Genomic DNA, 22,886 nt, shown 5'->3' with positions numbered 1-22,886 from the left:
TGTGATCACGCCCCAATATCTTAGCAATTTCAAGAGTGCTTACAATTTTTGACTTTTCAGAGTCAGTTAAATCTCTTTTTTGGCCCATTTTGCCTGAGGAAAAGAAGCTGCCTAATAATTATGCACAGCTTGATATAGGGTGTTGATCTCCTTAGGCCACACCCTCCCTCATTACACAAATACACACCACCTGATATGCTTAAATCCAATAAGTATTCCAGTTTATACAGCTTGGAGTTGGAATATTTGCATAATAATGATGAAATGGTCAATACTGACTTGCCTAATAATGTTGCACAGTGTATTTCAGGGTTTTCCCCTGGGAACGGTGGAAACTAAATATGGATGAACGAAAGGATGTTGAAATTCTAAAGACATTTCTGAAGACATTCATGCATGAGCTGCGTCTGTGCAATCACTTCACTGTACGATTACATTTGATGAAAGGAAATACAGTAAAAGTTAAATAAAAATGAGAATCCCATTGTGTTTTTTCACACATTTTCTTTTTCTGATACTCTGTTCTACGGACGAGGATAAGGTCACTGTAAAATGAAATATTCATTTTTCCCCGGTATTCTAATTCGGATTTTAATCTGGGAATTCTGAGAGAAAAGTCCCAATTCATTTTTTTGTACAGTGGCATTAATCCTGTTCTGAGAGTTCTGATTAGTTTTGTCCAATGTCCTTGTGTTTTGCACCCCAAGGTATTTCACCCATATTTGAATGGACAAAAGCACAAATAAACACTCAGCGAACAAAATAACATTCTTTATGTTTGAGTCATATCTTCCAGAGATACAAAAAATACATTTAGAAAAACATATATTACAAGCACAGTGCACTGTAATAGTCACATAATATATTATACAAAATGAAAGGCACATGCTTTAAAGTCACTACATCTCTGAAATCATCTTTCCTACAATAAGTGCCATGTGGCTGGAACGTCAGAGTCAGTTTGCTGGTCAGGAAACATGTGACCAGGCGAAGGAAATGTTGGTGTAGAGTATAAAGTGCCACTGGGAGACTATGTGTAGACGTCATCCAAGTCCATGTGTTCAGCTTTATCAGTGTTCATGCTAACAGTGTCTGATTGGTCAGCATCAGACTGATCTGCAAGAGCGTCTGTTTCCTTAAAGAGGCTGTTTCCTTCATCCTGAATTTCAGAATCTGTGTTTCGAGCGCCTGTGTGTCTTGTGATCTCACTTGTGTGATTAATGCGAGTGGGCATGCTGCGGGCAGTATCACAGCCTTCCCCTTCTGTTTGATTGTGGTGAGTCTGTAAAGTGTCCGTGGAGCTGCTGGAGTCTGAGATCTGCTCCTTCGCTGTGTCAAAGGACTCAGTAAAGATACTCTCACTGTACGACTGACTGGTGATGATCTCTGTCTCAGCGTCCACAAAAGGGCCGTCCATGTCAGGAAGATTAATGCTGTGATCTTCTTTCCCATTCGTATCTCCAGTAATAGTGTCTCTGCATGCATCCTCTGTGTCTCCATGCATTACAAAAGTTCTTGGAAATGAGTTCTTATTGTCAGGTGTGGAAGTGAGAATACCATTTCTCTTAACCGCACTTTCTGTACGTTCCACATCGGAGTCCTTTTCCATCTTGTGGCCAGGCCCTGTGTCTCCATCGTCCACGTTTCCTTCCTCTCCAGCCAGAACTCTCTTCAGAGTCTGGGCTCTGTCTCTGTAAACTTGGCACAGCTGAGCATCGGGCATGTGGTTGCCGTGGATCTCGGCCAGCTTCATGTACACCACGTACAAAGCCTCGGGGTTAGCTCGGTCCTCCAGGGCTGCTGCCAGAGCCAAGTGGAAGTAGCCCACTGCATCAAAAGCATCCTGGAGAGGGTGAACAGAACAGAGGTCAGCACAGGTCTCGTCTGAATTAAACACAGTATCTTCACATTTGAACGCTGGATTTTGATCTTTATCATTTGCTGGACATGAGAAGAAGGCAAAGATAATGTTTCAGTTGCTCTGCCATAATCTGAAGACCTTTTTTTAAGGGACAGATTTTCAAAAATATGAAATATGCCAATATTTTTACTTGCAGCCAGAGGAAATCTACATTGGCCACATTTTGAGGGATTACATTTTTCTAAAATGTATGAATTCATCAGCAATCTACCAGAGAATCTACTATTTATAAGTTTGTTTTTTTATTTTGTGTTAGGGTGATCTGCAGTTGATTTGATAATTGCGCAACCAATCAACTGATGGCTGCAGCTCTTCTGTAATGAGAGCTTTGGAAAACATGGTCCGTAATGAATGCCAAGACTATTATGATGATTTGAAGTAAGTGCTTGATAACATGACCCGTACAGTGACAAGTACCCGACTACTGTGATAATATGAAGTGTAATGGACTCCGTGACAAAAGGCCAAGATAACAGATGTGTAGGTAGGATCATAATGCCTTTCAGTACCAAGATGGAGGCTTTTTTTAGTTTTGCACTGTTCCAAAAAGCTAAAATTAAAACGTAACTGAAAGAAAAAGAATTTTAGAAATTGAAAGTAAATTATTTATTTTAGTGTTATCTTGTTTTGTTGTATTGGGCTTTTTTTTGATTGTTGTTATTCTTTTATTACAGCGTCTACATTAAAGGGACAACAGAAAATGTGTGACGAGAGAGCTGGGGGATGACATGGCGTTCATGGTTCCTGCTTCATCGCTGAAACCAGGAAGGCAGTGGCTCACGGTCAGTGCCTTAAACCGACGATGCCACCATAAATAACATTTGTGGATTTCTCCGGTTAGCCATGTATCAAAATACCTATAGTCAATTAATTTGCACGTGCTTGCAGGTTGAAAGGCAGAATGAGTAGTAAATTCCTTAAAAACAAAGTAAAGAAAACAAAAGTGATCCCTCTCAATCAGTGTCTCTCTACAGAGGATCTGCCCCTTTGACTTTATTTTCTTTATTTGCTGTGTTCCAGATGTTTCTGGGCTTCAACATTTAGGCAACAGTGTGCAGGGTGTGAGTGCTGGACATAAAAACATAGCAACAAGGTGTCAGATCATAAGTACACATCCAAGTGGAGCTGAGACATTATGCCTTTACATCTGTTAACATATGGTGTGTAGACTGATAGAAACACACCGTATATATTCTGTTTGCTAATGCCATGCTAGCACAAATACATTCTCTCATGTACCTTCAGTTTGTGTAGCGTGAGATTGCCCAGTCTGCAGTACAGCTTGGTGTAGTATCGAACCTCCATGGGGTGCTGCATGACAGGCGGACAGAGCGACAGGGACTTGAGGTAGTAGTTTTCTGCCATCTCATACTGCTGCAGGCTGTAGTAGACTGTAGCCAGCCGGTGGTAGGCTGCCCTCTCATTCACAGGCACACCTGAGGAAAAACAACAATGGTCTTTGCTGACACAGTAGTTTAAAGTCAGCTACGCTATGGTCATTAGAGCTGGCTTTACATCTTCATTAAACATTAACGAACAGCCATAAAGCACTCACTCTACTATAGGTGATGCTTGTACCTGTTTTGCTGGCGATCTGAACAGCCAGTGTTGCGTACTGCAGAGCCTCCTCCTGCTCGCCCTGGTTCATTAGCAGCTCCGTCAGTTTACTCAACAAACGGAACTCTGAATGGATGTCCCTGATGCTCCGTGCAAAAGGCAGACTGCCGTCCTGAAAAACCAGATATTCATCATTTCATTGAAAAAAATAATTTAACGGAATCAAAATAAAACTTACTACAGTTCAACATAGAAAATACAACATTGTGACAACAATTTGAGGCTAATGCATTTAAATGTATTTTTATTTCACGTCCTCTCACCCTGTAGAAAGGCAGGGAAGCCATCCGGTTCCTGTGGCCCTTGAAGTAGACGTCTCCTGCCTCCTCGTAGATGCTCATGGCAAAGTGAGCATCATTCATTCTCAGGGCTGTCTTCACTGCTGCCTATCAGTCATAATAAATTGTCAATCAATACTGATGACATATCTAACAGGATACTGAAACACTGGCAGCCCGGTGAGGACATGATCTTTGCTGATTAGGAATAAGGTGTGCGTACAATAATACTAGTTTTGTGGAGGAGCAAAGGGAAGAACAATGAGAACAAAGAAACTTAAAATGTAACCACTGTCATCCTCACCTGCAGGTACATGTCAGCCAGCTCGTCCTCCTGGATGAGGTAATAGATGCGTCCCACCTGTAGCCAGGTCTCCGACTCCTCCTCCCTCTTGCCCAGATCGATAGAAATCCTCAGGCTCTGCTTCGTGTAGTCCAGAGATTTACGAGATGATCTGCAACACACAATCCATAATTGAGACTGTTTTGGTTCTTAATCAAAAAAAAGAAAGATTTATGGAAAATATTGATGGAGAATAAGGGTGAGGGGGAGGGAGATGCAGAAACTGACTTTTCAGTGTTGAGTGAGAGGTAGAGGCTGCTGAGGATTTCCAGATACTCTCCCTCCAGCCTCTTGTCCTTCAGCTCTCTGGATACGGACACACAGTGCTCATTGTAGACGATGCTCTGACCATACAGCAGCATGTCAGCATACAGCCGACTCAGCACTTTGGCCACCACCATCTGACCTATGAGAAAATACAGCAAAGAGAGAGACTTAAAATGTATTTTTTATGATATTGATGCAAAACTATATAAAATAGAGCCTGAACTTTACTGTACACAGGAATGGTTGATATTATTAGCCAGCTTATCACAGATATATTGGTATCGGTTTGAAAGTAAGAAATTACAGGACGTATTTGAGACACTGTTGCCATTACATGATTTGTCCACCAGGGGTGCTGAACATTTGCGAAAATCTGTAAAAATCATCTGTAGAATGGCCAGATTTGCACATATCATATCTCTTATGTGTTTATGACAAACTCTTGAGGTTAAGCAGATATATTCTTTGTCACAAATATCAATATCAACCTCAGTAACTGAGTATTGCTTTTACTCTTATTTAGTCGGGTTTAGGAGTGAAAATGTAAATAGAGACAGAAGATTGTGTTGCTTTTCATAACTGATTTTACGTTACGTCACACATTTAAAGGTATAGTTCAACATTTTTGGAAATGCACTTATCCACTTTTGTGCCAAGAGATAGATGAAAAGATTGATGCCGCTTTCGCGTTTATCAGCAGCAACCAGCTTAGCTTCAAAAAGTGACCACAAAACAGTTACATGATGTTGTGTTAACTTGTACTCACTGTGTAGGTTTCTGGCATGTAGCGCAATAAGTAGCCCCATTTCGAAACACGCCCTGCTGTCCTGCCTCCTCCCCCTGTCTTTGTAGCTCCGCCCCAGCCAGAGGTAGGTCTGAACATGCTCCTCGTCCGTGGGGCTTTCCCACAGCTCCAGAAAAAGACGCAGGGATCTGGTGACGCAATTAGCACCAGAATAAACAACTCTTTGTAAACTCTACATTTATTTAGTTCAAACTTCCCTGGGGAAATGTTTTCACAATAAGACGGCTATCTAACCTGACCAGGAAGCGTTCTGCCGTCAGAGACGCCCCCACATCCAGCGCCAGGCAGCCCAGGTTGGCCAGTGCCAGGGCCTGGTTCCTCTGGTTTCCACTTTCCCTGGAGATTACCAGGGCGGAATGAAGATGCCAGCCTGCCTCTGGGATGCGATTCTGCCGCCTCAGACACAAAGCCAAGAGGTTGTGGATCACTCCTCGCTGCGTGGGACTGTCTGTGCCCTGAGAAAGGTGTACACACATGATATTCATATAGAGAAACAGCTAAGACTTTACACAAGTTGAAGAGCATTTATCCAGGGGATTTGAAGTGTCTGCTGTACCTGGAGTGATGTGAGCAGTGGCTGTAGGACGCTCTGGGCCCTCTCAGCCTGGCCTGTCAACACCAGCAACCACCCGTGCAGCACTGAGGCCTCAAAGCCCTCCTCCTCGTTGATGTGGCCCCCTGTCTCCACAGCCTGTTGTGCACAGTGCACTGCCTTGTCCAGAGCATTATACTGCTGGTAGACAGAGGCCAAGCCCTGGCACAGGTCCCTCTGGGTCTTCATGTCCTCCCCTTGCTCAGCAATAGCCAGGGCCTGCTGAAGGTAAACCACAATCTGTGCAGGGAGCAGGGAGGTTCCTTCCTTCCAGCACGGGTTGAGGCGAACAGAGTTCTTGATAAACAACTCGATCCTCTGGAAAGCATCGTTAAGGGAGTGGTCTTGTCTCGAGTCCAGGCTCAGAGAGGCCAGCGCCAAATACGGCATGTATTTACGATGATAGAGCCAGCTAAGGAGCCAGTTGAGGTCCACAGGAGCTATAGGACGCCCATCAGTGGCAGAGAGAGTAACTGAGAGGAACTGGAGTCGCTCAACAAAGGGAAGAGCATCATCGGTCTTCCTGAGATGCAGGAAGAGGCTGGAGATGAGGTAGCAGACGCGAGCCTCCAGGTGTTTGTCCCCCATCACCACTGATCTCCTCAGTAGCAGCTTCAGCAGTTCGACCTCGTCCGTGGAGGTGAAGGTGTGGCAGGGGAGGCAGAGGAGCAGCGCACTGGCCTTCTCCAGAGTCTGGGGCAGTTTGTCGGTCATACGCTGCTTCAAGTAGACAGCGGTGAGGTTGGTGAAGAGAGCGACGAGGAGCGGCATGTCAGAGAAACTGTCCACGTGAACACTCAGAGCCTCCTCATAGTACACTCGAGCCTGAGGAGAGAAGGAAACAGGAAGTAGAATGAGAAGAACTAAGAATGTATATTGTGGAGTATGGTGACATGCATTAAACAGCCTCTTTCAGGACGAATAAAGCAGATCAACATAAACACAATACACATATTAATGCAAGTAATGAAGCACAAACCTGGGAGAACTTTAGCTTCCGGGCGCAGAGTCTTCCCAGGAGGAAACAAGCCCGTCGATGAGCCCAGTGCATGCCCATCCTCTTGGCACACTCCCTGACGCTCTCCAGGTGCCCTGGTAGCTCGTCCTCAGTCTTACCACTGAAGGTCACCCAAAGGAAGGAATACTGCAGGTCGTACAGAGGCAGGAAGTCCTCCTAGAAGAATAACAAACAAAAGAATCAATAAGAAGAGTTTACAAGACATATGGAAACTAAATATCCCTAATATTTTTACATTTTTTAAAAATTATTCAAGTTTCAAACCTGAAAAGAGTGGTGAAAGCTGGAAAATATGTAAGCATCTTTTAACCAGCAGGTCTGAACCATTGACGCATATAAAGGTGGACAACATGAGTGCTCCATGAGAGAAAACAAAACTTCCTGATTGCCCCCTGGTGGCTATTTACAGTATAGGTCAAAATCCAGCCCCCTCCATGTTAGCAGATGGGACATGGGCCAAACTAAAAACTTAAAACATTTTCCAAATTTTTTTTTTTTTTTTTTTGTCATTTTAGGTTGTTCATATCAGACTGATGTTGGTGTTCAAACGTAAATTTTTTATTTGACCCTATAAAATTGGGTGAAACATCATGATTGACAGCTGAACCCTGCTTGCAATTGAGACAAGAGGGTGTCTGGGCAGGAACTCGATACCGCAGCACCACAATCTGATCAATATTGTGCATAATGTGAAGAAATTAGAGTTTTGACATTATTTCAAAGACTATGTATTGTGTTGCAGAGATATCTACTGAACCTCTGAGCTCCCAGTCCAGACCGCTACCTGCACAACTAACTGAGCTAACTAGCTAACAGCAGCCACAGTTAGTAGTTACTTTGGTGATATGCTGCCGCCATAAACATGATCTAATTTAAGAAAACTGCATATGGAGCCAGAGTGTGTGACACTTTTTTTAACTTTTGAGAAACATACATAAACATACAAAGAAAAAGACTAAATAGTTACAAGCCAATAGGTGTGTCAAACCTGAAGGTGGTTCTGGGAGAACTGGTGTAAATGTGAATATAAGTACATTAACAATTTATTTAATACTGTCTAATCAATATGCAGTCGACTGGTAAAGAAATGCAGAGAAACTGTTCATTTCCTGTTTTTGCATCTTTGCCATGGAGTTCAGATTATTTTAAAGACCTCAAAACAATATAAAAACGAAAAAGTAGGCCATATGCATAGAATAAAAAGCAAGACAGAAACAACATAACATAAAAGCTGACAATCTGTTGCTTTGCTTCTGTGCTTGGCCTTGTAATAAATAAATCAGAGACTGAAGTGTGACTCTGCTGACCTGGAAGTGTTGGTGGTTGAGCAGGGTCAGTGTGGGGTCACTGTGCTCCGAGTCCTCCCCCTCCCAGCTGTTCTCCTCCAAGAAGAGAGGAGGGTCTTCCTGGAACTCGTCCAGCTCTCTGAATGTGTCATCCAGGGTGAAGGACAGGCGCTCTCCCTCCTGAGGCAGAGGATTGTGGGAGTGGTAGAGGGACAGACGAGGATGGGAGTGGGAGAGAGAGGAGCGAGGAGAGGAGTGGTACGGGGGCGTCCCTCCACTTCTCTCTGACATGACGCTCTGACGGGTGCTCGCGGGGACATTATGATCTTGGAAGAAGATAGAACACAGTCGATGAACACATTTGACTTTTAAAGAAGTTTTTAAACAGCTGTTTTCCTCAAGTTATAAATCATTACCGTGTTTTGGCCGACTCCTAATGTACATGAAGTCACTCTCATCCAGTCTATCTGGAAACACACAAGGTAAATCAATTTAAGCATCAATTTTCCAGCTGTGGATAAAGATGGAAAAAAAAAATCCCCAGATTGAATCACTAACAGTACCACTATTTAGGAAACAAACACATCAAAACATGACCTAAATTTCTATCATGGCTAAGTGGCACAACAACCCTCCCTGACCGACATAAGTTGCAACGTCTCCTGTTCAGCCCAGTCGTTCCCTTACCTAGCCTGTACACGGAGCTGATGTCAGACGAGAATAGTCTCTCCAGTAGGCCACTGTCACTTGGCTCAGAGCTGCCCAGATTAACCTGAGCCAGGCTGGCCCTCTCCTCCTCGGTCAGAAAGACCAATTGTCTGTCTCTGTGCGTGGGAAACAAAGGCAGCATTATCCCGTCTGTTGACTCCTCAGCCCATCCACCCTGTCCAGACTGCAGATACACTAAACAGGATTTCATAAAAGTAGCACAGCACTATAAAAAAAGAGTTAACCCATGTTAATCTGATCAAGACAAACAACATCATCAGACCACGCCAGGCATCACACAACTAAAAGAAAGAGTAACTTCTTACAGAGGTTCAGTGTCCAGAGGTTTGACATGGGCCTTGTGTACAAAACCAGTGTGCCCTGTGGAAGTGTGTTTTCCTATGAACACGCCCAGGCCTCGGACCAGTACACCCTGGATCTCCACAATGTCGCCTTGACTCAGCTGAAGCTCATCTGGGCCCACTGGACTGTAGTCAGCCACTGCCAGACAGGAACCTGTCACTGAGGGGTTTGATGAGGAGGAGGACAGACAAAAGACATGAGAGTATTGAGATCAATATGCAAGAACATTGTCATGAATATGACGATAGTACAATATCTTCAAATTGTATCTATTTTTGTTTTATATCCTGCCAGGGATATCTAATCCAATATCAAACTCTAAATTTTAAACCGGCCATAACTGCTTAACCATAATGCTTAATCATAATTCATACACCAAACAAACAGGGGGCAGCATATCAACAGAGTAACTGCTAACTACTGGTTGATCCAATGTGGCTGTGCATGTCAGTGTGTTCCAGTAAGTAGGAAGTGGATCAGTTAGATATCTTTGACTGACTTCACATAAACATGGGATATTCAGACTGGTCACAATGTATTTCCTGACTTTTGTGAGGAGCTTCTTCTTGATCTCACACAACAGAAATCCAGGCATCATGCAGAGTAATAAAAGCCTCCCTGAGTTTGTCTGACTGAAGTAGTAAGAAACTATCACTGCAACCACCCACTCCTTATGTTTTCACACATCTAGTATCGAGCGACATTAGCATTCATCTGACGTTGCGTTTGTGTCCACTTTATGAAATGAAGTCTAATATTCACTCTCATTTCTGCTATGATTTTGTCTCCAAAGTCGTTAACTGTGTCTGCTGTTTGGTGCTGAGCAAACAGTGTAAAGTGGGTCTGACTGAAAACAGCTGCCTGCTGTGTCTGAAAATGACACTATTAGCGGTGAGAGTGAACCAATAGTAAAGTAAAGCTGGGCCGCACAGCTGAACAACCTGAAACTCTCTATAAATCTCTGTAAAGCCTAAGAAAGCAGCAGGAAAAATTGGTAAAAATTCTCTGTAGGATCATCATTATGAGCAACTTCTTCCTCTTCAATGTATAATAATGAATAATATTATAATAATACCCTGATTATACACATTTTGAGGAGATTATAGAATATTCTGATTCTGACAGGATAACTATTCAGCCAGTTCATCTCAGCTTCACAGTCAGATCAGTGGAAAGTATCTGTGCCTGACTTCATTAGTCTATATGTGAGTGTACGACACTACAGGATGTTGTATGTGTGAATGTTATAGGCGGAATGGCTTTACCGATCGAGTGTTCGAATGCTTCCTTTTCTGGTGGCGAGCATCCAGCGTTGCCCGGGTACTTCCTCAGGAACCACCTGACCAAACAGGAAGTAAAGTTTAACCAGCTGATGTGCACAAATGTCCACCACCACTCTGTTCATTCAGCAAATGTTTTGACAAGCGAGTGTGTTATTCATACTTTTGCTTACAACGTAAACTAAGCATTTTGTAACATTTTGTCTCATTTGAGGAGAACACAGTGACTCACTGATAGAAGGGGTAAGGCAGCGGTTGCATGGCGTTGACCGGCACCTGGCCGTGGTTTCCTGTGGACAGCATGGTGCCCTCCCACGTGTCGTCCTGCCCCGTGTCCCTCACCATCAGCAGGTCATTCTTCTTGAACGACAGCTGTTCTTCGTCGTCCTCGTCCTCCTCACCTCTTGTGAACAGCGCCTTAGCAAAGAAGGACCCTGCAGAGAGACCGGCTCATTAGCGAACAGAAAAAAAGGTGTGGAAAAAAGCATGTGTGAATCCAGACACGCAAAGTGTTTCCAGTCAGCACTTTTGTTGATAAAAGTCGCCACACTTAAGTTAAAGATCAGCAAAAGTGATTCAGCAAGTGCGCCCTCATTCAGTCATGCCAAATGATGGATGTTTTATATCCAGCCCTATTAAGTTAATGTAATTCTCATTTGCCAGCACTGCAGTCCTACTATATGTTTCCGTGAAGCCTTTTGCCTCAGGAGAAAGTCTGTGTGTACCAGCCAGAGGAAATCAATACACATTCTGGATAGAGGGAGTGTAATACTTTTGCTTTTGCAGAACAATAACTGTGTAAGAATTCAAGTAAATTGCTAAAATGTCCAGTTTTAACTTGATTCACTTGAACAACACAAAAAGGGGCAGTGTATGTGGCCATAAATAGAAATTAGATCATCCATCTGACTTAAAATCAGAAGTCCATTATGCTTCAGACATTGGCTGTGCACAGTGACGCACATAAACTCTTCTAATGATAATAAAGCATCCATTGTTATATTAAATATTTGACCAAAGTCATGTGTGGAAGTGTATTACTTAAGCTTTCACAGTGTTAATTGGGGTCAGTGAAAATGGATTAAAATGGCAGCTGCTGTCAGTTACTTTATAATTGCAGTGACATGATTCAAGACCCTTCAGACAATAAATACCTTACAGGGAAGAATACCTCACATTTAACTCTAACAAAGTAAGAATTTAGTAGTCAGTATAGTGGTATAGTATAGTATATGGGTAGTAATTTGAAAGAAGACCTTTTTTCACTTTCTCAACCTCAGTGTTAATAATCAAACTGTTTATAAAAGGTTAACTTCCACTTCCAAGCTTCCATAAAATCAGACTCAGAAACACCTTTTTGACTCCTATTGGGGGGAAGTTGTGTAATAACAGTAGATAACAGGTTAACTGACCCTCCTGTAGTACAAGTCCCAGGTAGAGGGTGGCCAGATGTTCCTCGTCCACGGTCACATTGATCTGCAGGTCACTGAGCAGTTCTGGGTCCAGCCAGAAGGACTGATCACACAGGAAGTTCTCCAAGCAGCGAGCCACGTAACCTGGGACAGAACACATGCAACTCACATGCAATGTATGAATACTACTTATCACTGCATCCTTAACAAGAAGGCAAAGGGGTTACTGAAGAGGGGTTTCAGGCGCAGTGTTTTCTTTGTGAGAGAGGAGCTTCTGTTGGTACTGACTTTGACTTTTTTTTACTTACAAGGTCTTTTACATGCACAAGAACCTGAAACACTGAAGGAAATGAAAAAACTTAAAAAACACAATAGGTCTCCTTTTAGACTTACTAGTCAGCTTCCTTGTTTGGCATGTTTGGCATGTGTGGGTCAGATTCTGATTGAAATATTGCTAAATCCGGATTGGCGCTAAATGTTCAGCACCCATTTCCAACTCACTTTAGACCAGTCAGAAGAAATGCAGAAATGGTTGTTTTCGGGGCCTTTAAGATACAAAACGGTCATAGTTTGTTACCTAATGCTAGATAAGTTGAAAACTTCCAGATTTCCTCCACAGTCTTGAATGTGAGCACAAAGCTATCCTTCTCAGCGTGGACAGACACCAGACGTGCAGACAAGTCCTGCAGAAACAAAGTCTCATGTTTCAGTCACAGAACATTCATAATTTTCCAAAAAGTGCCCAATATACACATCATAATATATCATGGTGCAGTCTTCATTATGTTATCAGAGGGGTTGATCAGTGCAGTAGCGCCTGTGTAATATCTGCACTATCAGGTCTGACTCACTTTAAAGAGCTGGATGACGTCCTGACTGTTGCTCTCCACCACCCTGAGCCGGGTGCGCAGCGCCTCCTGCAGGGCCCGGTCAGGATCCACATTGGAGCGCCTCCGCCCAGTGAACAACAGCACAATTTCTAGGCAGAGAAAAAAAACAAGAAGAATGCTGTGATTATTCACTCTTGGATTCGATTGTCTCTTCTAGTGGAACAATATGGACTCCAAACAAATCCAATGCAAATGAGCTTAGAAGAAAAATTAGTTTAGAGAACGAGAGGGAGGATTTATCATCCATTGTCTGCCAGAATTAACCAGTAAAGGAACACACAGATGATGTATTTATAATCCTTTTGCTAATTCATCACACTTGCACTAATTAGTTGTTCTATATTTCTGGCTGTAGTCCGTGAGTAAAAGGGAATACACATTGAAACAGAGGCAGAAATGAAATGTCTGGTCTCTACAAGCAAGACAGACAAAACTTTCAAGAGTTCATTAAAGATTTTCTACGGGAGCTCATATTTCAGTGAGAGCACAATGTTTGTCCCCGGAGGAATAACAAAGCTATTAGGGCCTCTTATTGGACTCTCAGTGTGGCCATTTAAATCCATTTGAGAGGAAGAACCTGGGGGAATGTGATGGATGGAGCTAAACTGCTGACTGAGTAAAACATTAGTAGACAGGGAAATGTGCCTCATCAGTATGCATAAATATAATGCATGGGAAATGCTTCTGCATGTAAAAGATAACAAGTTTAGACTGGCTAATGTGAAAGCTTTTTCAGTAGAAACATACTCTGGATTATGGTGATGCATCTTTAATGTACCTGAGGAGAACTTGTCTCCTAGTGACACAGTACTTCCTCTGAGGAAGGCCTCCTTCTTCTTCCAGTAGTTGTCAGGCTCCACCCCTCCCTCACCTGACTCCACCACCGGACCGCCCTCCTCCTCACCTGCACCTGAAAGAAGGAACAAAGTCGGGAAATAAAAAAGAGCTGCTGGATCAAGTTTAGATTCTCACCTCTTCTGATTAGATGGCGAAAGGAGAGCATACGTGACTTTTACAGTAGAAATCTCAATCCAGTGTTGCTTACGCCAGTGTTTCCTAAACAGCAACAGTGTGATAAAGACAGGTGTGTGTGGAGACAGCTTAATCAGAAAGGGTCATCAAAAGGACTCTTCTGATAAGCAGCATTTACAGACTGAGGTGGAGATTTTAACTGGGAGTGTTACCAGCTGACACAAGATGACAATCACAGATATGCCCTTAAAGAAAACACATCTGTGGTCAGTATGAAGTCATGTGGTTCAAGGTTGAACATGTGAATTCGAGCAGTGGTTCGCAACCTTTTTCTGTCTGAAGTTCCCAAACAGCATTTTCATATGAACTCAAATATTCCTCTATCAGTATCTGTACGTGACATTAATTCCAAATGAGTACATTTAATTTAATTTGAAAATGGATTGGACACTATTAACGATACAATAGTTATTTTACAGGCAAAGCAAGTCAAGTTTTTTTTAATTGTAGGCCTACAGCCAATTTCATACACAAAGGCAATCAAACTACTTTTCCATAATTCATTTAAAACATTTAAAAAAGAAAAGAACAAAAGAGTAATAATATGTGAATGTGAAGGAAAAGCGTGAAAGCAACTTTAATGGAAATCAAACAGTTAGAACAGAGACTTAAATACAGGACAGGAGAGCAAGATGGTTCATGATGAGTATTTAACCTGGATTTAAAGGTGGCCAATGTTTTCACAAGTCTAATATCCTTGGGGAGTTGTACCAGTTTTGTGGTGAGCGGTAACTAAATGCTGCTTCAACATGTTTAATTTGGACTCTGGGGACAGTTCACACCCACCTGATGGCCTGAGAGGCTGAAAATGGTTCAGTGGTAAAAGACTTTCAGGGATATAGTATGAGACATTTCAAAATGCTAACACGCAGATAGCAGAAAGAGGAGAAAGAGTCGGCAAATGGAAGGCTCAATACCAACAGTCTACATCCGGTGAGTCAAACTAGCAAAACAATAACCTTTTTATCCTTTTGTCCATTAGCTTTTCACCAATTATCTAAACCTTTTGGCTAACAATTTCGCCTATTTATCTATTACTTTTTTAGCTGTTTCAACCAATTGTCCACTACTTGTAGCTCTCTTTTCTAACCACTAATCCATTAAATTTCAGCTAACTTTTGCACTATAGCATGCTTGCTAGCTAGATTTCACATAGTCTCAGTCACAACATGTATTTTGTTTTTAGATGTCACAGCTTAGTCAATACTCCACAATCTTTCCACGGATCCCCTGGCAACTGAAAAAAATAGCCCCTGGTTGGAAATCACTGGCTTAGAGTAGTTAGTACTCTAACTAACTTTATGTCAGCACATGAACAGGATCCTAATAAACCTATAAATATCAGCCAGATGGATGCGTAATAGCTGGCTATTGCAGTTGTGGTGACGGGCTTCCCCTGTTTTGTTCCATTGTGCAGAGAGGATGTCCCAAACACTTCCTCAGTTTTGTGACCACACTGACAGCAGCACAGCTCAAACTTACAGAGGACTTTAAAATAACATGACTTCAGATACATAACGGTGTTGAGCGCACAATAGTCTACCTTGAGTCATGATGTCATGTCCAGAGAAGTGTTCACTTGCTCCGCCAAGAGTATATGGTGGTTCCCTCCAAAGAGCATCCAACTCAGCAGGAGAGATGTCTGTAAATAAGGAAACAAATCAGTTCATGGACCTGAATGTCAAGAAAATAAATAATTCAGTCCCCCTTTATGCTCTGCTTGAATCAGTTACAGTAATCATCAACTTTTCCAAAGGTTTTTATACAGTTCAAACTGCATACCAGGAATAATTTGTCATTTTGAGCAACACGCAAATTTCGCATTCTTGCCTTAGATGAGTAGATTGATACCTTGCTACAAATTGTCTGGTGAATATGTAGCTAGAGCCAGCAGCCAGTTAGCTTCGTTTAGCATAGAGGCTTCAATCAGTGGGAAATGGCTAGGTTCAGTGGCAGACTCCGGGTGTGTGAGGGGCAGGGGCAAAAATGAATTTTTATATTGTTCATTTTTTTGAACATGGGGATCAGGAGAGAGCAAATTCCCCGACTGCCATTCCACCAGTGGGTAGCCTGGCTCTGTCCGAAAAGAAAAAAATAAGACTACCAGCACGGCTACAGCTCACAGATGAGTGTGTTTTACTATGAAAACTGAAGTGTAACAGCATTTTGCCATTTTACAGGATTATATAGACCTACAAGACTATTTCTTGGCTGGGAGCAGTTTCCAGGCAATCAGCGGAGAATCCATGAAGTTTCTGCTCCTGACTAAGAAAAAGTTCAGCCAATAAGCTTCTGTTTAAAGACAAATGTAATTCTTGTACTTTGTGTGGATTAAGAACTAAAGGTATAACATGTCAATTATTGAGCTTTAGACGTGCTTTTAGCTTTTAGCTGTGGCCAGTGGTTTCAATCTTCTCATCTCGGCTCGAAAGCAAAATGAGCATGTCTGCCAAAATGTTGACAATAGGCTTCTAGGTCGGGGAGTGGGAAGGTAACGTCACTGGGGGAGACGGGTGAAGCAGTTCAAATGTCAAGTTCAAGCCATTGGTTAGTGTGAGGAGTTATCAGGGTTGGGGAGGATATAGTGATCACACACAGGCAGGGACACTCAGCTGCTCTGACATCACGTTAAACCTCCAGGCTCACACAGCTGTCCTGCCCCTGACTCCTCCACTTATATGTCAGCGCGGTCACATGTTTACAGACAAACACTCAGACATCATTTAAAATGAAAAAGGATGATAGTGTTGTAACAAAAAAAGTAATAATTCTCACAAAAGTGTCACTTTTCTTCCATGCTTTGTCAGTGCAAAAACACAACAGAACAGTATTATCTTGATGCATTCCCAACAACACAATAGGGCGGACAACTTGGCAACACAATGCAACATGACATTAGGGCCAAAGAGGACAGAAGCCTATTCTTCTCCATCCTACAGCACAGAGCACAGTTAGCACCAACAGGACTGCTCGAGACAAGCACAGTCATGCTGCTACAGAAGCACACCATGCCCTGGTTACCTTCTTGGCTAAGTGTGTTACCCATGTTGTGTCTACACCTATAAGCTCCTGTCTATCTGAACGTAGCGGTCCGTCTCATGACGGCACAGTGGAAGCGTAGCAGAGTGCGGGCTGGGACAGACCTGTGAAGGAGGAGAGGCACACTTTGATGAACGGTCCACAGCAGGAGGAGTTGAGCAGCGGTCTGCAGCAACAAGACGCCATCTGGCCCAAGAGCCGGCAGCTCCCACAGATCAATGCCATCCCATCAGTTTCCCCCTCAGCCTTTTGAACAACAACTCACTCTCTTCCTCTCTGTTGGACAAGCCCCGTTTCCCTTCCTATTTCTGTATTCCCTTTCCTGCCCCCTTCACTCTGTCTTTCCAGCAGTCAGTGTTCACTGGATGTGTCCCCTCCTCTGTCCCTCTGCAAGCCTTATCTCTTCTTCTTCTTCTGTATCTGTCTGGCTTCTCTTTGTAATCCCTCTGTCTCTTGCTGTCTCCATCTCCCTCCTCCCACCAGCCTCTCTCTCTCTCTCTCTCTCTCCCTCTCTCTCCCTCTCTCTCTCTCCACTAGCTGGCCAGTCAGTCAGTGAATGCACAAAGCACTCTCTGCGATTGGTATGAGTGTGTGGGGGGTGAGAGTTTCCCTGTGCCTTCCCTATGGTATGTGTGTGTGTGTGTGTGTGTGTGTGTGTGTGTGTGTGTGTGTGTGTGTGTGTGTGTGTGTGTGTGTGTGTGTGTGTGTGTGTGTGTGAGTGAGTCCAAGTCGGTGAAAATATGCACAGAATGTGTGTCACAAAGACAATATGTGTGTCTTTTGTGTGTGTTGCTGGGAGAGGGTATTGCTGAGGCGCTGTAAGGCAATGCCACACAGGGACGGGCTGCAAGGTCAGAGCGAGGGGGGCGAGAGTGGCCCAGTGGCAGAGATCACAGATCACTCTATCCACATCACATAGTTCAACACAGCTCTGCCAGGATGGGTAACGGACAGATGATATGACAACATCACCCTATACTGTCAGGTCACCATGAGGAAGAGAAAGGAGATCGAAGTAGGAGATTGGATGGCGAGAGAGTCCATGAAAGTTTTTTGACTGTGCAAGGCTTCATCATGATGTAGACATTATAGAGGGATGTGTTTACTACAAACTGTGCTGTCATGGGAAGGTCAGAATCATTGACCTCATGTGACCTTTTACCTCCAGAAAGAAGTAGAAGCAGCAACGGCTCTCTACCTACTTCTTCTTTTGAGTTCACACACGGTGTAGACAGGGCCCTATAGTTTGTTGGAGAGTTGGAATAATTGGTCAGTAATGCCTCAGCACAATGTGTTCATTCAAGCGGGGACAAAGTGCCTCAATGATGCCTGATTTTAAAGCTATGTTGGGTGTGGTGCTTCTGATCTGGTTGTGCCATAATTATAGATTACTGACAATGCTCACTTATCTAATAAAACCTGTAGAATGAACACAAGATGATGATTTCTACATCATTTAAAACATTCTTACAGTGTTGTGCTGAGAATACCGTGAACTCACTGATGAGTAGCTACAACTATGTTACTATATAAAAGGGTAAAGAAGAAGATTAAAGTGGAAACAGACAACCCCCCTAGAGTTTCCAAGTGGTATTATTGTTGGTGCTGCTGTTGCAAAGACCACTGGATAGCTTCCCATTTTCCTCAGAGTAACAACAACCAACAATACCAGACAAAAGTTTGAGTTTATCCAGTTAGTTAGTCCTTAATGGAAACATGAAAGCAGATAGAAATGGTGCCAGGCTGCCAGCCTGGCTGAGTCACCAGTCAGCTTCATTTTAGCTGGAGATTTTATGCCCAGTGGCCGACAAAATAGCATCCTGAAAGTTAAAGGTAACCAATCTAAAGCTGATGGTGTCATGATTGTATCGGCATTAAATTGTGCAATCAACATTAACTTCAGAATGATAAATTAAACCCAAATAATCGGTCTATTTAAAATGGATTAAATCATAAGATATCAATACAAAAGGTTACTAAATAATTTAGACTGTACTGTAACCAGAGTTGGGCAGTAATGTATTACTCAGTAACTTGTTACTGTAATATTATTACTTTTCCCCGTAACGAGTCATGTAAGGGATTATAATTTCCAAATCAGTAACTATATAGAGTTACTGTACTAATGCCGCATTACTGTGTCGCCAGAATGTGATGTTTTTTGTCCTAGGTAGGCTTTCTTCCAATGACGTGTGCACGTGACAGGTCAGGGCAGGTCACGTCGTCTGATGGCTAAAAAGTTGAACGGCATATGAACCACAGATTTCAGGATGAGGGAGAGAGGTACACTTTCAACAGCCGGAGGTATTGTCATTATTTTGAGTTTGTCTCAGTCAAAGATGCAAAGAACATTGTTGTTAGTTGCAAAATTTTGAGCGAGCAGCAAAACACTCTCAAAACTGGATTTCAGAAAAGGGACAGGGTTGAGGAGATGTTGAGTGAACAAGATCTGAAGAAGCTCATCGCTGGGTATATCGTGGAAGAGATGTTACCTATTTAAAAGTAATATAGTCATATAATGTGTAACATAAATAATTACTTTTGATACCAAGTAGTAGAGGGCAAATCAGCTGATCTGATGAAGAAAACAATTAAGTGCTGCATTACAGATGGAGAGATGCTCCCAGTATGATGCACTATGTGACTTTTGTTAGCTGCCTCTGCATGTGATCACTTATCACAGAAAAAAAACTCTCAAAGTTTCTTCCCCCTTTGTGCCCCGGTCGCTCCCCTGCCTGAACATGCCGGAGACAAAGAGGCTGATATCCGTGTCTGAGACGGGTCTCTGCATCTTGTTTATGTGGCGGCCGAGCGGTCATGATTGAATCTGAGCGTGTGTATCTCGTGAAGCAGAGGGCCGTAAACAGGCTGAATGAAGGCGTGTCTGGGCATATCCTGACACTCTTTAGCCTCCCCTGCTTGTTTTCCCCATAGTGCAACAGATTCTGCCTAATCTAATAAACACAGGCTGTTCAAGGCTGATATGTGCGGTCACATGCTCGGCCTTTGTTTGCACTGAAAGCTGCACAAGGGGCAGCGGTTGTCTCCATTGACATCCACTTTAAAACACACAGATTGTCAATAAAATCAGTGTAATGTGGTTTGCTGTGTTCAATAAATCAGAGCACCTGTGAGTGTCACACCCCTTCTTCCTCTGAATGACTCCACACTCTGGACAACATTACTCAAGTCTCACATAAACAACACATCTGATTAAAGACAAGTTAAGCCACAAACACAGCACGCATCGCCTGTAATGACAGAGTCCAATGACCGCATACCATAAACGACCTCCGCACAGCCTGAAACCTCAGCAAAAGCCTTGACTGCGATTGTGACACTCGGCAGTCCATGACAATAGCATTCAACCTAATAAGAAACATATGGTGTCAGCAGTGTTCGAAGGCATGACAAGCGGGGGTTGTTTGTGACTGTGAATGTGTGTGTGTGTGTGTGCTGTCTGGGTTTGTAGATTTTTGGAAAATGTGGTACAGGAGTTAGCGGATAGTAACGTGAGACAGGGGTTCTGGTCTCTAAGTTTAGACTAACCCCCTGTTAGCTCACTCACATGCCTGTGTGTCTAGGGCAGAGTACCCTGCAGGGACATTCCCACTCTGTGGCACTGAAACATTTAGAAAGTATGAATGACAGAATTTGTGGATATATCAGTCTTAATTAAGACTAAAGATTGTCATGTATAAGTCAGTTTTTCTGCTTTTCATGAGACTTTGGAGGCATTCTCAAGTTAATAGTGAATAGAATAAGGGAACTGCAATCACTACATGACAGTTAGAGTCCATTTAAAGCCTTGCTCTCCTTCCTACACACTGTGGAGTAACAGCAACTTTATGGTTATGTGCTCAAGTACAAAGTACGGCACTGTTAAACCTGCCAAACACGAGAAATCTACAGTAACGGAGCAGTTAGCGGCATTGAAAGCAGAAAGAAAACAGCTCTTACCTCTGTGTTGCTGCCAGCTCTCCCCTCTCAATTCATTCCTCATGTGCGTGGCAGAGTGTGTGTGTATCTATGTACCTATGTGTGTGTGTGTGTGTGCGCGCGCATGTGGTTTCACCATTTAGCTGGTGAGCTGCATCCCATGACAGCTGCCGACATTCTCCGCCGTCAGCCCACAAAAGCACAGGAGAGGAAAAAGAGTAAAAGAAAGTATGAATGTGCAAAGTCAGTGAGAGTGTGTGTGTGTGAGGCTATCCCAGACGGCATGTCACTGACTGACTGAGGAAGTTTCTTTTGCTGTTAACTCCTCCTTCTCCTCCACACTTCTCTCTCTCTCTCTCTCTCTCTCTCTCTCTCTCTCTCTCTTCCTCACACACACACACACACTCGTCCTCTCTCTGTCAAAACTTAGAAACACATGAGCCATTTAGTACAATAAGCGTGGCCTATTTCCTCATTCTGCAACACCAGTCGCACCAGTTTGGTTTGACGTACCTGCAAGGTGACAGAGGATTAAGAGCATAAACAATCAGCTGGCTTGTATTGTTGGGTCCATACCTGATATATCACTCATGTTCATTCCACAGGTGCAGAGCCGTCACAGTCCTGCCAAACAGTTCACACAGCATTCCTCCGAGTGTACTGTAACGCCTGGAAATGTGAAGCACCCTCACAATGCAAAGTGACCTCTCCTGATCATTCACACTTTTACACTTTCTGGGTCACATCCATCTCTATCTGTGTGAGGGGGGAGATAATGATCCCCTGTGTTACTGGCGTTGCTTTGGTTTCTTTGGGAGTTTTTTTTTTTTTTTTTGCCTGCTTAGTTAAATATAAACTCTGGAACTGATTGTGTATCCCCAACCCCCAGTGCTCCATGACAAAGTCACCCTGAACGCAGAATATCAGCCCTGCCCCGCACATGTGATCATGCAATTGGCTATGCAAGGCTGCAGGACACAGACCATTTATTCTGCTCTGTTTGCAAAAGTGTGTGTGTGTGAGAGGCAGAGAAATAGAGGGAATGTGGGTCTAAACTGAATAGAAATAGGCAGGAATGGGTGGAGATAGCAGCGTAGCGTTACAGGGTGGATGGTGTGTGTACTTTCCCCTGGCCGTGTGGTTGGACAAAGGGCAAGGATTGTGAGGGTTAGTGAAGAATGCAGCATATTGCTGATCAGTGAGACTGATAGTGGGCACATGGCCTGAGTGTGACTGACAAACAAAAAGACACATCACGTCCAACAGAAAAACATTGAGTGGATGATTAGGCCAAAAACTGTGGCGATAGATTAGGACAACATATTGTGTCTGTCATGTGCTCAGCAGCTCATAAACAGCAGAATTTAAAGAAAACGGTTCCGTCAACAGTAACAACACATATGAGGGGATGTTTGCCCGTATTGTCGATCAGAGGGCACTGGCGCCTTTGCAGACAGTGACAACAGTGTGTTGACCTGACGGCCTGCTGCCCCGCTGCCTTCAGTGCACAGGAAGGCCAGCTTCCTGTTTTTCTGCCCCATCGGTTTAGAGGACAAAAAACACAACGCAGGATTGACACAGGAGCACAATCAGCAGCCGGCGCACGTCAGGCCCACAGGGCACCCACCTGCATAGTGTGGCACCCATACACACCATGATGAGGGTGATTCATTTAAAGGGTAACTCAAATATTTTACACATTACAGTGTGTTTACGGGTCTTTGGGAGTACTACTGCATATGTGAAAAAAGTAGCATACAGCCTCCAGAGGAAGCTGCATGTAATCTGATTAATCGCCTCCATTGATGTCACTCAGTGGCTCAGTTGCATTGTGGGTAATGTAGGAGCTAGGTTTTGAAAAGAAAGAAGAATGTGTGGAAGGTGATAACTCTGGCTCTGCTGTATCTGTTTTGATAATTTGTTTTTAAACTGTCCATAATTAGTCCAACAGTTTTACAGGAGTGGACTGTTTTTCGAAACCTGGTGCCTACACTACCCACAATGCACTCTAGCCACTGGATGAAATGTTTCAGATCACATGCAGCTTTCTCTGCAGCCACAAATGGCTTTATACTACTTGTTTCATATATGCAGTA

The 22,886-nt window shown here is 43.3% G+C and overlaps 1 protein-coding gene across 3 annotated transcripts; it reads right to left on the bottom strand.

Annotated features, from left to right (window-relative positions):
* Positions 1 to 755: 755 nt before the first annotated feature.
* sh3tc2 (SH3 domain and tetratricopeptide repeats 2) lies at positions 756 to 21,439 on the bottom strand. Of its 3 annotated transcripts, none has more exons than XM_073486711.1 (22): positions 21,367 to 21,439; positions 15,356 to 15,454; positions 13,559 to 13,690; positions 12,742 to 12,869; positions 12,468 to 12,573; positions 11,891 to 12,034; positions 10,711 to 10,912; positions 10,464 to 10,537; positions 9,162 to 9,357; positions 8,815 to 8,951; positions 8,544 to 8,594; positions 8,149 to 8,453; positions 6,803 to 6,997; positions 5,788 to 6,648; positions 5,466 to 5,686; positions 5,193 to 5,359; positions 4,388 to 4,565; positions 4,121 to 4,271; positions 3,802 to 3,924; positions 3,500 to 3,650; positions 3,161 to 3,357; positions 756 to 1,843 (listed from the first exon to the last, which is right to left on the bottom strand). In XM_073486711.1, the coding sequence occupies exons 1-22, from the start codon at positions 21,386 to 21,388 to the stop codon at positions 1,031 to 1,033; spliced, it is 4,653 nt and encodes a 1,550-aa protein (XP_073342812.1). In that variant the 5' UTR covers positions 21,389 to 21,439; the 3' UTR covers positions 756 to 1,030. The 3 variants fall into 3 exon arrangements, with proteins under 3 accessions (XP_073342812.1, XP_073342811.1, XP_073342810.1); XM_073486710.1 differs by lacking the exon at positions 21,367 to 21,439 and adding an exon at positions 20,812 to 21,048; XM_073486709.1 differs by lacking the exon at positions 21,367 to 21,439 and adding an exon at positions 16,956 to 17,303.
* Between the last annotated feature and the right edge of the window lie 1,447 nt (positions 21,440 to 22,886).

The sequence above is a fragment of the Pagrus major genome, chromosome 18 (assembly GCF_040436345.1).
Source record: "Pagrus major chromosome 18, Pma_NU_1.0".
Lineage (NCBI taxonomy): Eukaryota > Metazoa > Chordata > Actinopteri > Spariformes > Sparidae > Pagrus > Pagrus major.
The sequence above is the reverse complement of the archived record's forward strand: the minus strand, read 5'-3'. Positions and strand labels throughout refer to the sequence as shown.

Bases quoted from the DNA above. Each gene is read 5' to 3' on its own strand.
- sh3tc2 (XM_073486709.1), bottom strand. From the start codon at position 17,076: ATGGCATTGATCTGTGGGAGCTGCCGGCTCTTGGGCCAGATGGCGTCT. The intron at 13,691-15,355 runs GTAGACTATTGT...TCCTTCTTTCAG, and splicing joins ACATGACATCATGACTCAAG to GTGCAGGTGAGGAGGAGGGC. The intron at 8,595-8,814 runs GTAAGGGAACGA...GTGTGTTTCCAG, and splicing joins CAGCTCCGTGTACAGGCTAG to ATAGACTGGATGAGAGTGAC.